The 17922-nt window shown below is 34.7% G+C and overlaps 1 protein-coding gene and 1 non-coding gene across 7 annotated transcripts in view; both read left to right on the top strand.

The window, feature by feature from the left end:
• Positions 1-17922, top strand: part of LOC138694538 (chromodomain-helicase-DNA-binding protein 7-like) — a 221753-nt gene that overhangs the window by 137876 nt on the left and 65955 nt on the right. For all 6 annotated transcript variants that reach the window (XM_069818377.1, XM_069818394.1, XM_069818410.1 and 3 more), the window contains 4 exons: positions 6519-6606; positions 8744-8855; positions 10764-10956; positions 13269-13358. In XM_069818377.1, the coding sequence (XP_069674478.1) occupies positions 6519-6606; positions 8744-8855; positions 10764-10956; positions 13269-13358 (483 nt within the window). The remainder of the gene's footprint in view (positions 1-6518; positions 6607-8743; positions 8856-10763; positions 10957-13268; positions 13359-17922) is intronic.
• Positions 6369-6452, top strand: LOC138710026 (small nucleolar RNA U6-53/MBII-28). The gene has a single exon (XR_011335027.1). It is a non-coding gene; the product is annotated as a small nucleolar RNA U6-53/MBII-28 (small nucleolar RNA).

The raw sequence follows: 17922 nt of genomic DNA, 5'->3' as shown, positions 1-17922 counted from the left end.
CAAATTATTTCACTACGGAAATATATTTCCAGCTAAAAATACAGTATATATTTCATTAGTTTCAGAACACATCCAGAAAAGAAAACTGCATGCTTTTAATTTTATTCTTGAGACATGTTAGTTTTTTTTGGCGTTCGTTGGTCTTTCTTAGTATACTCAGAGATCAAAATATAGGAAAATGCTTCTGTTAAGATATTGTTTGGAAATTAGCCAATAATTATACCTGTTGCCCTCCTTTTCACGATTAGGGTTCTTTTAAATTCCATAAATGTGTTACATGACATACTCATCTGTACTTTTTAAATTAATAACTATATTAGATGTGTACATTCCTTTGAGTCCCTCAGGAATGGAATTGAGGAGAGGGGTAATAGTGTATGGAAAAGAGGGCTGGGGCTCAGAAATGAGATTATGTACTATATTTACTTTATTGAATCTGTTTTATTTTGTACATAAATGTTTCCTCTGACTCGTGCAGGAGGAGACTCAGGAGAAAAAATGAGGTAAGAGTGATTGTAAGAGGTGTGGCTGGTTTACTCTGAGGGTTGAATTGAAGGGAAGAATAGTTATTTAAGAACAGGAAAAACGGAGTGGTAGGCACTCCTCTTAACAAGACTCATTCTTACAACTATTTCTGACTGAGAGTGGGAAGGCAAGGCGAGACTTAAAAAAGTCAACAACCTCTAAGGAGAAAGCAGAGGTAAGGGAGGGACCAATTGAAACTCCATAAGGCCCATAACACACTGGAAGAGTTTTCGCTAGTGAGAAATGTGTTGCGAGAAAGAGGCGAAGAGCCTCCTCCACACACTTGGCGAGTTCTCGTTATCACAGATCACACCTCGATATGATTATCTATACACTGCCTTCATGCAGAAAGCATTTTTCTGATTATAGTAATGACTCTGGGGAAATATTATAGGTTATGTATTTACGTATATTGTCGTACTTTACAAATTACGTACGAACACTGTGTTGAATTTGAGTATTCAGATGATGAGGAAATGGAGTTACATGAACATATTTTGTTAGTGGAAAGAAAAAGTAGGCCTAAAATTAAAGTCAGAAATATCTGAAAATCACATTGTATCTTATGAAAATAAGGGCGAGTTTTGGACACTGGTTTCGATTTGGCATTATTACAGGTTGAATAGACCTAAGTTTTTTGCTATTCATGATATGATAGAGGATTCTTTGCAATGTTCTGAATAAAATTATGTAAACTGTTAAGACATATAGATACATTATTTCAAATGTTTAATTAATACTATTAAATCTTATCAAAATAAAATATAGCCCTATTTATTTTCAGATAATCTGATATTTGTCTCCAGATTTCTTCTTTAAGTTTCGTGTTTTTATAGTTTTCATCCCGTGTATCATATAAATAGGCCTATGGGTGACATCGTACAAGTTCGATAAGTTTCTAACTGCAATTATCAGCCATCTTTCCTCATTTTCAAATAAAAACAATACAATTCATCACCACCTGTAATATCTTTTTCTACATTCAATCATCATAAAGAGTATAAATGTCAAACATCTTTGATAAATGTGTCAAGAAAATTCGCTGAGCTACTGATTCCAGTGAGAAACTCGTGCGAGGTTTTTACCTCGAACGAGAATCTATTCCAGTGTGTGGACGTCCATTTGAATCCATGTTATCAATTTTTTTATTTTCTCGTAACACATTTCTCGCTGGCAAAAACTCTTCAAGTGTGTTACGGGCCTAATAAGGGAGGGAAGGAATAAGAAAGAAATCACAACAAACTACGATAGAATAGAAAGTTTGGAACTAGAGGAATTACTAGTATCTTCTAGTCCAGTAATTGATTGGCCTGAAGCAGCTGGGGCTTTCTGTTTTATAGAGTACAGTAAAACCTTGGATTACGAGCATAATTCGTTTCGAAAATGTGCTCTTAATCCAAAACACTCACATATCAAAGCGACTTTCTCCATTAAAAAACAATGCAAATAACCTTTTATTCATATAAAATACATTTTAATTTAAGTAAAATTCAATACAATAATGCAATACAAATTACGTTACTGTATTTTGTTTTTGAGTGTTTTTCACATGTTTTACTGCTTAGTAAACTTCTTGAACATTTAAAGAAAATGTTTTCACTATCACTAAAGGAATCACTTGTGACTGCTTAACTGACTGGAATATTTTGCTTTGACTAAGAACATATCCAATGATACCTGCTTTTTCCTCATTTTGACGATTATGTGGAAATGTGACATTGCGTGGTCATTAAACAGCTACAACCTTATCAGGGTGGTGAATTTGAACAAAATTTTGCACTTCCCACTTTTTACACACCTCTTTAATCTCATTTGAAGTGAGGAATTCCTTCTCTTCCTCCTCAGACGAGATCCCCTTCATTGCCTTTTGCTGTTGCTCACAAGCGAAGCAAGTTACATACAAATTGTTCTGCTCATATTGCAAGACATCGCTCGTTTATCAAACAAAAATGTTTCGTCATTGTTCGCTTGTTTTGCAAAACACTCGCAAACCAAGTTACTCGGAATCCAAGGTTTTACTGTATATTGTAAGCAAGCGAGAAATGGGTAGGAGGTGTATATTCCCTCTCACTGGTGTCTTGGATCGGCTGGACTTTTCAAGGGCCAGAACCGAGGTGTAAAACAGTGGCCCATTCTGAACCTTATACATGTAATGCAATGATTGTCTAAGCCCAACAGGTGTCACTCGTGAACCCGATGCCGACAGATGGGCCATTTCACGTCATCTCTTACAGAGCCAGGTTCCATCCCCAGACCAGTACCTGATAAGCCCAAGGCCCACTGTCACAACCTCTTCCTTTATACTAGTATTTGAAATCTGTATTATTCCCAAGACTGATTATCTTATTTTTAACAATTTGTGACGATAAATGAAATGAAGGGGAGGTGGAGAGTGTTGGTGGAATGATAGAGAGAATGGGAATACCCCGAGAAAACCTTTGCAGCATCTGCTTTGTCCACCACAATTTCCATTACAACTGGCTGGGTATCGAACCCAGACTGCCTGAAAGAAAGCTAGCACTGAGCCACAGATGCAGCCTCACTGCTGTCATCCTGAGTTGATTTGCAGCATATTCCGAATCTCACTGGTGAGCAATCCGATGGCATCACGGTGTTCCAAATTTCACCGATGGAGTCACCGATGCTCCACCGGTGCCATCAGCTTGTAGAGGTGGTGGCAGTCTCCATCAGCCGCCATCAGTGAATCTGATTGGTTCTTGTATAGAGCGGGAATTAGCAGATGAATGACATCGTGCGCTGTTGTGTCATGGCGGTGTGTTCTGCTGTATTGTTTGTAATGAGCACAACGTAAAAACAATATGTTAATGGCTTATGAGCGAACATGTGAACAGACCAATTATTACTACCGGTTCAAGAAATAAATTGTTTATGCTCTCTTTTCTTTGAACGAGATGGCAGTACGGAAATTTCGCAAAATTTTGCTAGCGTAGCACAGACAACAACTTATACAGTTGCCATGACAGCCATCGATCCTTCCAGCAGTTTTGTTCCTATTTCGCTGCAGCGTGACGTCATTGTTGTCCACCGGTCCAGTGAGATTCGGAATACGCTTTTGGTGGCACAAGACAGAAAGTGTGACAACTGTTAATTTGTTGGTTTATTAGTGACACAATTAAGAAAAGACCGAAATGCTGAAAATCACCTATGTCTTCTTTGTACAGAATCATAACAGTAGTTCAAAGTCTGCTGATGAATATCTAAAAATCCTACTTGCGCTAAATGACTATACCCAGGCCATTGTAACCTTGCACTTGGCAGTTGTTATTTGCGTTGGTAATCCTTCCTATGAATAAGTTGAAGAATGCTGTATAGTAACCTTTCTGAACCAGTCAGAACATAGTGTTCTCTATCTGCTGCTGTGTTATCAGTTTGCTACATGCTATGTTACGTAGTGTTACTAACACGTGAGTAGTTTGTGTGTTAATGTCATAAAGCTGTAAGTAGCGCTGCTGTAAATTGTCGCAAAAAGACGTCATTCAGAAAATGATAACTCGCATTGTGAGAATTCTTTGCATAGATAGTCAAGAGGAGAAGAAATTTGTCCATATAATATATAGACATTTATCCATTCTTGCAATTAATGTAATATAGCAAACATCAAAAACTTTATGCCTCTAAGAGAACAATAATAAAGAACGGAGTTACATAATAATTGTCATTTGAATTAACAGTACAGAATTGCAAACTCTGCGAAAATTAAGTCAACTGTTGTGTAGTGGTCATTGTTTCAACATCGCATCTCTCACTATCAACATTACGCAAACCTGTCAGGTGCAAGGTTACAACGGTCTGGGTATAACTTAACTTAACTTACTGGATTTTAAGGAACCCAGACGTTCATTGCCGCCCTCACATAAGCCCGCCATTGGTCCCTATCCTGAGCAAGATTATCCAGTCTCTATCATCATATCTCACCTCCCTCAAATCCATTTTAATATTATCTTCCCATCTACGTCCCGGCCTCCCTAAAGGTCTTTTTCCCTCCGGTCTCCCAACTAACACTCTATATGCATTTCTGGATTCGCCCATACGTGCTACATGCCCTGCCCATCTCAAACGTCTGGATTTAATGTTCCTAATCATGTCAGGTGCGAATACAATGCGTGCAGTTCTGTGTTGTGTAACTTTCTCCATTCTCCTGTAACTTCATCCCTCTTAGCCCCAAATATTTTCTACAACGGTCTGGGTATAAGATGTTAAAGTGTGTATATATAAACTTAACAAAATAAAACAACTCCAGACAATTTCACAACAATGAAATTCAAGTCATACTAGGCAAATAACAGATTTGTTTCTGGTACACACAGTAACAGCACATTGTCTTAATAATTCAATCTAATATCAACTGAACTTTACATTTCTGGCTATATCTCAGAAACTGGTGGACCAATTTTTTTTTTAGACTGATAGAGTTAATCATCTTTTAAAATGATGTGTCTGAAGATAGATAGGTGGTGCAATTTGAAATTCAGAAGTGTTAAGAGGTGGAACAGAAAATTCGGTCAGGAATTGTTTTGAACTTCCCTCTGTAAAAACTGAATTAGTATGTTTTCCCTCAAAATCATATCCCTGCATATCAAAAATTATTAAAGGTGGACGTTTTGGAATGCACACACAATATGCTGCCCAATGTGTAAGATCCTGTCATATATTTAACCTTACCTTGTACTTTATCCTATCATATCTTAGCTTATAGCCTATTTATTTTATGCTCATTGGTTAATGTATATTAAACAATGAAGTTGTTTGTGTAGCAATGAAACTTATTTTTGTATCCCATAATGAGAGTTCTGAAATAAAGCATCAATTAATGCCTCATTATTAATTTCAGTCATTTGCATACTCAGAGAGAAGTTAAAAAATAAACTGGAAGAAATGATCACTTCATTAAGTTTATTGGAGTGGTGAGAAGTTTGAATTCATGCCTTTTTGTGTTCAGTCTCATTTCATAACACATTCGGCCTAATTGGTGCAAATTATCTACAGGCAAACTTATGCTGTCTTTTGTGCATACTGTATTTACTCGAATATAATATAGTATAACGTAGTTTTTTTTTTATCCTGAAGTCCATAAAAAAATTACGCGTATGTGCTATAAACTACTCAAGATTAAAATTATATTATCAAGACAGGTCATAAATGTACTCTTACTTTAACTATGCATTTCATTCATCCTCGCTTGCAGTATCAGGAATGGAACTTGCAGTCAATAGGTCCGAACGTTGATTGACTAACGTCATGTCACCCTTTCATCTTTCATCAGTAATTATTGATAAATTATTTTTATTTATTTAAAGACACGCAATTGTTAAAAGTTGTATACATAAAATCTCAGAATAAAAAGAAATTGTCGTTAAGTCATTACCGTAGTTAAAAATAATATTCATATTAATGATTATTGTTGTCAAAAATGGACATTAAATTATAAATGAAAAATGCACAAAAGACGAGAAAACACGAGCATTTAATGGCTGTTTGTGTCAATGGATTCCCACCACTTTTCATAGCATAAATTGAGTGTTAATTTAATTTTGTTCGAGTCTGATTGTGTGCGAATTTAATGTCATTAGATATAATATGCATCCCAATTTTCAAGATGACATTTTGTTAAAAGAAGGTGCGTTTTATAATCGCGTAAATACGGTACTTCGGTAAAAATTGAAGCTTGTGGAGTTATTGCTGAGCCTGATATTAATTAAGAAACTATTTAAAAATACTGGCATTTCATAGTGTTACGTATCTGTAAAACTGAAATCATTTTCCATGTTTCATATACGTATGATAATACTTCTTCTCCTCAAATAGAATGTAGATGATAATATTGTTAATGATGACTAGCCATGCTAATACTGAGGGAGCCTGAGGCTCTCACTGAGTTGATCTTTAAATGACTGAAACAGAAATACATGATACTATCAGATGGAATCAGATTTGCAGTACCTGCAGTACATATATGAATTTATATTTTGTAGATGGGGAAGATGGCCGGAGATTCTTGCACATAGTCATTTTCGTAGAGGGTGGCGAGAGAGTGATGTAGAAGATTGTGCGAGAGTAATAGTAAGTATTTAACGATTCTTCTCTTTTTTATAATGACATGACACAGTGTCTAATCTAGATTAAGCATAAATGATTCTCATAATTGACAATATCAGTCGTTTCCAGCTAAACCCAGTGTTGTTTCACAGTCATCAGAGGGGGGTGTAAATACTTCATTTCAGGCTCTGCAGCATAATCACTATTTTTTATCTAGTTTTTTATGTTATTATTTTGAAGTGCTAATATTACCATGCTTAAAAGCAGCTTTAAAAATTCATGTACAGGGTCTTTCATAAGTAACTGATCAGTTGAAAAATTATCAATTTTTACGGTTTCTGGTTGTGTTGTACATCTCTGTTATTAAGAACCTTTCCCAGTGCTATAAACTCAGTTTGTTTTGTGTTTCCTCGCCGGAAGTCTCTCTTTTCTACGTAGAGATGAATGAAACTATTGCTATGAAACTTAAAACATAGGGTTAGTGTTAGAAAAACCATAAATTTCTATAAAGTGCAATGAACTTACACTTACACTAATTATGGCTCATAATTCTCAACATGCCTGCCGCTGCAAACAATGCATAAATGCAAGTGACGAATCATCTCTTCATGCACTGTCAAGAGCATTTCAGGAGTAACCATCTGTATCGTGTGCACATTCCTTTCCTTCACCATAAATTCTGAGATGGTGGAAGGTTTATCTGCAAACACACGATCTTTAACAAATCCCCATAAAAAGAAATTCAGGGTAGTTTAGTCTGGAGATCTTGGCAGCCAAGCAATTAGACCTGCACAACCAATCCACTTATTAGGAAACACTTTATCAAGCAAGGTTCGAACATCCCATGCATGCCGCTCATTTGTTATACCAATGCAAACACGCATGGAATAAAAATAGCACTTTCTGGTGGAATATGACACCAGGAAAGGTTCTTACTAGCAGAGACGTGCAACACAGCCAAAAATCGTAAAAATTAGTGAATTTTTAGGGTGATCAGTTATTTATGAAAGATCTCGTATAATTCCATTTTATCTTAATGCCTTCATTGAATCATTATTGAGATTTGTTTTCTGTCTTCACTGCCAGAAAATTTAACATTTCTTTTTGTGCTTTTCAATACAAACTTAAATCTCTTGCATTTTGTTATTCTGCATTTAAAGTATTATGATATATTTTAATAGTAAATGTTGAGCATCCATGATAGGTTTGGAATCTTTTTTGCATATTGTGTAGTTACGAGAGAGTAGTGTTTTAATAAGTTGTAGATGATAGGTTAAATGGGTCTGGAGTTCTTGCAGTCTGTAACATAAATTAATGAGTATCAAGAGTATTTCCTTCGTGGTAAAGACAGCAAGCATGTGGAACTGACATCCCTACTGCTATTAATGCTGATTGGAGAGGTAGGAGCCTTAATTTCCCGTGCCCTGTGGGCCTTCATTGCCTCTAATAGAGTTAACTATACCTTCACTTATTTTAGATTATGTGTTAAAAACTCATGTACTGCATATTCAGAGTGTTTTATATCTAGTATAGGGTTACTAGACGTCAGTCTTCCCTGGACGTAAAGGTACATAAAAAAACAACCATAGTAGTTTTGTAAATAGTGAAGTTTGCTTGAGACTACTTAAACTGATTCAGTTTTTCTTTGCGATTCAAGCCCGTAATACGAATATTGAAAGAATATTCTCTTTAATGCAGAGCCATTGGACAGAAGAAAGGAATCTTTCCTCAGTTGACTCCATTGCGAATGTCTTACTCGTGCAATAAAACTCAAAATATGAACTGTAATGATTTTATAAATATCTTTAAAGTAATGGGAATTTGATTGAAATACTAGGCAAGTTAGAAAAATACGTTTTGAATTCAATATTGATTTCATTTTACTATCACAGCTCACTTTATTAATATTATTTTAATTGTTGCTATAAAATTTTTAACTATTACATGTTTGTAATATGGCATGTGGACAGTGTTGTAAGTTTGAAAATTAACATTTTTAATGCCATATGATATAATTTTTTTTAAATCTTAGTGTCCTAGTTTTAGCTTGAGATGTCCTCGATCCCAGAAATTTAATCTGGTAACCCTAATCTAGTAGTCACTTTATTTTCTGTTCTATACTATGTGTTCATAACTAATAATGTCTTTCTCCTCCCCACAGTTACTTTTTTGTTTGCGATATTATCGTGGTGATGATAAAATCCGTAGTTTCATCTGGGACCTTATAACACCATCAGAAAATGGAGAGGCACGGTTTCCTAGAAATCACATGGGTAAGCACATAAATTAAATACTGATTAATTAATCAATCAATCAATCACATGCTCAGAAAATTGGATTTTCTCCATTTGTCTTTGTTTTTAAATTGATTCTCAAGTCACAATGTTCGATCTGTTATTAACATAATATAGTAGTAAATGAAGGTAGATCAGTGATTGTTCCGATTTTTAGCCTGTGATCATCTGATCAAGTAACAAAACAGATACATTATTTAAACATCAGGACTGTCAAATGTTGTTGTTGTTTTCTAATGCCAGGCGTTTGACAATAAAGTCATTTGACCTCTTGCACTCCAATATTTTTCAAATGTACAATGAAATGTCGCCAATAGAAAAACGCGATATTTCAGTTCTCATATTAAAAGTTTGAAGATGAGTTAGCAATGTAGCAATATATGTAGTTATAGTCTTCTTTTGCAAAAAAAATAAATAAATAAATAAATAAATAAAAAAAATAAATCAATGTTATTGTGAAGTCTCCAGATTATTTATCAGTTGCAATTCATTTTATATAAGTTAAGATAACCTAATGTGTAACAGTGTGTACTAATATGTTGTAGAGACTCAGTTCGAATCTTTTTTTTTTTTACATAAAATGTAGTCTTTGTTTGAACTACAAAAGAGAAAAATTATAACGTTTTGACATTTAGAGTCATATTCATAGACATTTTTAGCGCGGGCTTTCGGTGGATGATCAGCATTTTTCGTATTCATAAACCAGTGTTAGCGATAGGATATGATTTGAATTCTGTACTAGTAACCAGTGGATAGCCGGGGCTAGCTTAGTATGCTCGTAGCACGTGCTGCGAAATGTCTATGAATAGCACCCGTAAAGTTTACTGTGATGTCACTTGTGTCACGTCTTAAAATGATAGAATGAACTTTTAGAACAAATTTTCCATATATTCGGTTGCAGAATATCAATTTCCCGGCTGGTGCCATATGTTGATTTCTGAGAGCTGCGAATGAAACTTGCTCTCACTCACTCCACTGTTTCATTAGAAATGCTTGGGCGTCCACTTTACTCATGGTACCAGTTGCCTTAAATTGACGGAAGCTTTGGTGACATGGTGATAAAGTTTCAGGGTATTGTCTCCTGAACGTGCACTGTACAGTAACAAAGGAGAATGATTTCTCATATTCCAAAATTGCGAATGCTTTCTGCTGCACAGACATCATTTTGAAAACTATGCTTGTGCTGCCGTCTGTCTACAAGCGCCAGAGTTATAACAATGGAAAAGTAAACTTTCAGAGTTTTTCTTTCGATTCATGATTACCTCAAACATATTATATCCATAGTTTTCGGAATTATTTGCATTAAAATGTGATGAATCATTTGTAATTACTCTGTATAACTTACATTAAAGCACTGTATTATGAAAGAATAAATATATTTCTTCCTCTATTACTTATGGGCGTGTTCTCGTATGTTTAAAATAAGTTAAAGCAATAATTCTAAATGTAAAATAACACTATAAAATGGAACTAGTTCAGTGCTTTCGAAAGCTAATTGCTAGTTGAAAGCAGTGACAAAAAGATAGGTAGATCATTTAATGAAATAGCAGACCATACTTTCAGTACCAATACCTTGGCAGCTGTGAGAACTTTGCTGCACTTCGTTTTACATCATTTGCTTAAATATGTCCTCTCCTTGTTATCTGTGTTTGAAGCTGTGAACATTGTAACTACTCAGGCACATAGAATGAATAAACTTAAGTGCTAGGGAATATCCGTGAATCATGATGCATTTTTAAAACTAAGTACTGGTAGAATTTATTAAGATGACTTAGTCACCATAGGTTGAGAACATAAATAGTGTAAAAAGAAGAAATAGAATAATTTTGTGCATTTCTGTATCTTGCCTAAACTTCCCCAATGAATAATGTATGTAATTGTTTTTAGGTTTAAATACACCTGTTCCACGTGGAAGGAAAAACAAAAAGCACATGAAGAAGGATATGCGTGAAGGAAGATTGGGACCGATGATGCATCATGACCCGATGGAAGTAAATGATTGGAGTCGACATGAGAAATATGACGGAGACATCTTTTTGGAAAACAACTACAAGAAACATCTAAGCAGGCATGCCAACAAGTAAGTGCGTTATGTATTAGAAAAAGGTTTGATAAATGTATTGAATTGTACAAGGTTGCCATCAGATTGCAAGGAAATTGATTTAATATCTCATTTTAAATGTTGTGTCCTAATGAGATCTCAAGGCAAGGCGTCTCATAGTAAACAGATAACTAATCTCTTTCCAGTGTTATAATAGTTTCAGCATTCTGTTGTCTTTGGAAACACTGCATCATGCATTTTGTACATTCGAGTTGTGTATGGACAGATTTATAATTAAATACCTTTATTTCCAAAAGGGCTAGGTGTCAAAAACAACTTTCTTGATATATTGATTAAAAACAACTGCCAAATGCATGTTAAGATACTTGCGTGAATGAGTCTCTTCCAGTCCCATTTAGTATATTCTCATGGATGTACCTTCCTTACATTGAATAAAATGAAATTTGAAAAATTTGGTATTTAGCCTTTTAAAAAGCTACGTCTTCATTTCAAGTTTAATTGAAGTTGTCCTGCACACTACCATAACAGCTCCACTGGATCTATACAAAACTTTGGTATCCATATGATTCACTAAAGAATTGTAGGTTCTCATACGCCTTATGGCTTCATATGACCCCCATGAGAGCACAGCACATACCTTAATGATGTAAGGGTTGTGTTTCTATTTATTTTAGTAAAGAAAGGACTTCTAAAGAAGGGGAAATTATAGGATTATCACCATCTTCATTTGATGTACTGCCCTCATAATCATTGTCACTGTCATTGTCATGTCTTACATTTATTACAAAATGCTTTCCTAAAGACCTGAATAATAGCACATTTATATTTCGTACTGAGTACTTGGCTTCCTTGTAAATTGTCACAATTGTATGTATGTACATACACTCACACTTCACGATGCATCGGCAGTCAAGTCCAGGCTCTTGGGAAAACCGATGGTAGCATGTTTTTCTTCTGCTGATGAATTCTTTAAAAAAAGTATACACATCATAAATTACTTCCCTGCCTTGTCCATGAGTAACTGTACGTTTTTGTGCATAGTAAAGCTACTGCTACTATTCATGAGACATTACATACACTTGGAATAGCACACATGTAAACTCGCAAATATATTTTACACTCTTCTGCACACCTGCATTGAAGACAATCTGAAACTAAAGCGATAATATGTTCGGCTGTTCTCTTACGGAGACGAGAGAAAGAGAAACTCAGACTAAGCAAACAGTCCTCCATCTCAGAAGAAAGAAAGCAATAATAAAGGACGTGAAATATAGTCTGAACTTGACTCCCCTATTTCCAATCACCTTCGGAACTATATATTGTAAAAATATGGAAGTTGGACTGACAGATTCTATAAAAAAAAAAAAAAGCTGGTTTTAAGTATGTTTATCGTAGATTTATCAATAGAGGATTAGATGGGCGGAAGTGTTAAACAGTAAAGCCCGGTTCAGACGGTGCGTGTTTCTGTGATGGATTCCAAGGTGGCTGCGCGGATGGGTCGCCTGTGTGGTCACTAGCCGGAAGTAATGCGCTCTGGTGGCTCCGTGGATGGCTAGCTTGCTGGATTTCGAGGGTAGGTTCCTTGCTATTTTTCGTGATGGTTTGCATGCTGGAAACCAAAGATGATCATATAATATCACCACTGAAACCATGTCGCCATGTTCGTTGTTTTCCAACTAAACCTGTTTTTTTCTATAATCTCTAGTTTCTAAGAAACAACAATTAAATATCGGACTTAGCTGTTTTGCACTTATGGCTTAATTACTTTATTACGACATTTACTACTGTTAATGTAGGACTTTAGTTGTTTTCCACTCACAGTTTAGTTTCTTTTTGACCATGAGTGTTGGCAACAGATGAAACAGCAAATGATTTTCCAATTTGAACTGTGAAAAGAGCCAGCTCCGTGTGAACAACTACCATCACCATAGGCAACACGGGAGCCAGCCAGTCAGCATGCAAGCTACCCATCCGCGCAGCCATTTTGGAATCCATCACAGAAACACGCACCGTCTGAACCAGACTTAACATGACATGGCCCCAGTGGCATATAGTGCACCTGCTACCTGGACAACAGTGCGTAGAGGCAGTTGTGTAGAACAATTTTCTATACACGCCTTCATATGCCATCAAATCCGTCAGATATTGTGTGCTAGATACAAAAACAAATTTATTTTGCTATTAAAAGACACTGAAAATTTACATACCACTTGTGTTCGATAACATATTCGCCTGTGATGTACTAATTTTTTAAATTCATTATTTGAGATCCTAAATAAGTTTTGCTCATTTCAACACTTTTTCTACAATAACTTTTTTCCACGTTGCAGAGTTCTTCTTAGGGTGAGAATGTTATACTACATCAAGCATGAAATCATCGGTGACCTTGTGCAGCACATAGCAGATGGGGTTCATATTAGGTAAGAAATAAAAATGTACTTTTTCAGCTGCAGCCAACAGCCGTACTGTAGTTGATTTCAACATGAGTTTCACTCCTTGAGATGAAATCTTTAGATTTATTAGACAACTTTTGTGGTAAAAGTAATATAAATAGATTTCATTATTAATATATATGTGGTATTTTGAAGATTAATTGTTGATACGTGTATGAAACAGATAATGCTTCTCAGAAACTTGTATTAACCAAGTGATAGTTTTCCTGACACAGTGTTCGGTCATTATGCATAACATTACCCGTGTATGTTAAAAGTGATTTCTAAGAGTAATGTGTCAGACCTGTAAATCACTGTTGTGTGTCATGTGGAGATGGTTTTGCTTTATTTTAGAATGATGAAGATTAGTGAAGAAATGGTAAAATAGAGACAGGTGAAATAAGGAGTTCCTTCTCGTACCCAAAAAACACTGCCCCAAACACCATTTTTGTGGACTCAAAGTCCAGTGTACTCGCTGGAGTCAGATTTGAGCTCTTTGTTATGGGAACCAACACGCACTTATAAAACAAGAAGAATAAATGGATAAAAATACTTCCTTTAGAGCACGTGGTGTCTGCTACTTAGAATTGTAACATGTAGAACCTCGTTTATCTGAACTTCAGTCAATTGAAGCGTCTTCCTACCCCTCCCCTGCAAGATACACAGTGTATACTCATTTTAACATCTATACTAATAATAAATCTGTAGCCGAAATTTTTCTGGTAATTTTCGATTTTCCAAAAAATAATTGGTCCTAACATATATAATTAACCGCCCTGAAACCGAAAATAGCTTTTTTGAAATTTTTGTTTGTATGTCTGTCTGTCTGTCTGGATGTTTATCTTTTCACGCGATAATGGCTGAACCGATTTATATGAAAATTGGAATGTAAATTAAGTTCGTTGTAACTTAGATTTTAGGCTATGTGGCATTCAAAATATTTTATTTAAAAGGGGGATTATAATGGGGCTTGAATTAAATAAATCGAAATATCTCCCTTATTATTAATTTTCATGAAAAATATTACATAACAAAAGTTTCTTTAAAATATTTTCCGATAAGTTTTATTCTATGCAAAATTTTGATAGGACTGATATTTAATGAGATAAATGAGTTTCAAAATTACAATAACAACGCCGTCTAAGACGGTGTAATGAAATAAAAAACAAATGACTTCGTCTATAAGGGGCCTTGGACAACAACAATCGAAAGCTATGAAACATAGCCTAAAGAGAATGTTTCTGTGTTTGTATGAAGTAATATCAGAAGCTGAATTAACCGATTTGTATAATTAATTATTAATTCATCATTGGAAAGTGTAGTTTCTCTAGATGGACATAATGCTATAATGTTATTACAGTAACTTCTGAGTGAATCGAGGACAGTTAAGATTAAAATAGCTTCTTATGCACAGAAAACTTGATAGGCTATTCTGTACATTCGTTTCCTGTATTTCCTAAAATAATTTTTATGACCAAATGAATGGTCTCTGGATCAAAATGATTGCATTTTAATTTTTTTAATACAATTTAAATTAAGTAACATAATAAACGATTTATCCTTCTGTCAAACATGAATGTTCCCTGGATCAAATGTACTATGTGTATTTATTTCTAACGGGTGCAGCGGAGCGCACGGGTACGGCTAGTACTGTAATATAATGGAAGGTTTGGAAAGAACCTGGCAACCTTCAGTCACTAACAGAATTCTCTAAATAAGAAAACTTTCCCTCCTCTCTCAGTCTTAAAAGAGGGTTGCAAATTAGGAGATCAACATCTGACAATGCCTTTGAGATACTATCGGCAATCTCTGAAATGCCTTAACTTGTTTCAGTTTTGTAGGATTAGTTTCCTCACAGCAAACATAAATCAGTAAAGTAAATGTGGATTCTTTATCTGCAGTTTGAAGCATTGCATACAGGATATTCCAGTAATATGCAACTGTGTTTAGCACGAATATTACAGTGTACAGTAAACTTTTTATTGAAATTTTGAGTAAAAGGAAATGTGTAGTGGTTACAGTTTAAGCAAAACTTGAGACTGTGAGGAAAATAAAAAGTGGTGAAATTCTCCAATACATATGTTTTGTGGAGGAAAGTGAGGAGGCATCACAAATAGATGTTTTACTAATAAAGCGGTGGAGGGACATAGCAGCAAAGAAATGTTTTGAAAATAAAACCCAGACCAAAATATCTGATTACTTTAAGTGGGTCTTGTTACTGTAAGGTGACTTTAAGTGGGTCTTGTTACTGTAAGGTGTAATTAATAAATTTTTAGATAAAAATAGATTTTTAATAATTTTTTTCTCTTAACATATAGTGGGATTCCTGGAATTTATAGTTTATCCGAAATCACCGCTGCCCGCATTATTTCGGTAAATGGGTTTCTACTGTATATAAATAAAGTTACGAACTGTTATATGGAAAAAGGTTAAGTTAGAAAACAGTATTTCGTAAAGTCTGAAGTGTGTCTATCAGATCCTTTATGCTTAAAATCTGTTTTCATTTTGTTGAAAGTCAATTTAAATGTGAAGAAAATTAAAACTTAAGGGATTTGACAGATATTGTTGAAGTTTTATATTGCTTTTTCTCTCAACGTAATGTTCCATGACGACCATGACTGACCATCTTTGCACATTCAGTTGGAATTTATATATTGGTACTGATAATTAGTTAAAATTGACAAAAATATTTTTGTCAGGATTAACTGAACTTTGTTAATACAAGTCTATTTAGATAGGACTTTGAAATGTTTAAAGGCTGTTTGACACTATGCATACTATATCATTTAATATTATATTCTTTGGAGATATGTTTTATTGTTCCACATTTTTAGTCTTAAATATTATTCTTAATGCATGTTGATGTTAATTACAATCTAAGAGAAATAAGTAACATTCCTATTTGCTGCTTTACTAAGCTGTTTATGCCTGCAATTTTATGTGTCTATCCATTTTAATTTTATTTGCCACAATATTGTTTGCTGATCCAAATATGTTTTGCACTGTGTGAAAGGATTTCTTAACATAGCAAGTCAAATAGCAGTCATACAGAATGTTACATCAGATTAATGTACAATTTTATTTGCAGGAGAACAAGAGTAACATTTTGATTTAAATTAAAATTCGTTAAAATTTGATAGGAAACTTTAATAAATGCATATAATCTGAAATAATATTTTTGTTCAAGAATCTTATAACATTTTTTGATGCTCTTTGACTTAACTATGAATTTATGGTGTACCTGTTTCTGCTTCCTCACCTTGGGGTATATGTTACCAATGACTGGTCTTGGATTGGGCATACCTGTCACCTTCAGCGTCCTGCACTAGTTCATTTTAAGGTTATTTATACCATTCATAACATTAAAAACTAAATCTGTTTTAAGTGCATCTTTCATTAGGAGAAATCTTTAGAAGAACATTTTTTTGTGTAATTTATTCACTCTTCACTCGTTAAAAATATGAATCACAACATATCTGCTTTCTCTTCTTGTCAAAAGTAACAACTCTTTCATGGATTTGGGCTAGAAAATGGTGACTTCTGTTCTAATGTCCGTGTGCAATGTTTGCTTTGGTTTTGTCATATACGTGTTAGCAACACAAATTTTGTAAAACACATTTGTAACTTCCATTTTAGGATTTTTAGTATGATATTTCCTCCCTTAAAGTTATCAAACAGGCTAGCCATGTGGATAATACTTGATTAATTTTAAAGGATCCAATTCATGAGATAACTGATGTGTTTTGTAATACCTATTTTTTTACTTTCTCATTTCACAAAGCACATTGAGTCCCAGCAAATGTTCCCAGAGTTTCTGTTGGCTGACCAGTGGCAGGTCTTCCCCTCTACCACCACTGCCTGCATACATGAACTCATGTCACTTCAGATTAAAGCATATATACTGTGTTATATTAATAACATTCGTTACTCTTTCTTCTCACAGTAGCTGCTGGAAGTGTTGCCCATAATGTGTTATACATAATTCGCGGGTGCTCGTGTAAAGGGGATTAAGTTGATTTGGCTAAACTGGAATAAGTACAGATTTGAACTATCCACAATTACTTTTCCCATGTGTTAAAGGGGTTAAGTCATTCTTTCATCTATGATGCAGTTACAGTGCTCCTTATTTTGTGACAAAGGAGTTTTGTTCAGTACCAAAGGAGAGAAGTTTACATACCTTGCAATTTGACTTAACCCACGAATTGACATCAGATCATTCACACAATTTGTTCTATTAAACCTATTCTCTGAATTTAGTATTGTTTTTCTACACAGACCTAGGCGACCAATGGAATTTAATCTAAAGTTCTCCTCCCCCTTTTTTCTTTAATGCTACACAATTTCTTTTTTCGTATGCACGTTTTCAAAATGTGTACACATTCACGCACTAAATATGTAACCATTGCAAAACACAACACAATGTAATAACTGCACTAATTTTTGGCTGAGTCACTGCATGCATTTATTGCCACTTGTCGAGGTCAGATTACAGACTGGCACAGCTTTCACGTGATGTTGTCATAACATAAACACAAGTTAGGAGTGATGAAAT

Source organism: Periplaneta americana, chromosome 1, assembly GCF_040183065.1.
Source record: "Periplaneta americana isolate PAMFEO1 chromosome 1, P.americana_PAMFEO1_priV1, whole genome shotgun sequence".
NCBI classification, from domain to species: Eukaryota; Metazoa; Arthropoda; class Insecta; order Blattodea; family Blattidae; genus Periplaneta; species Periplaneta americana.
Note: the sequence above shows the minus strand (reverse complement) of the source record. Positions and strands in the feature narration are given on the sequence as shown.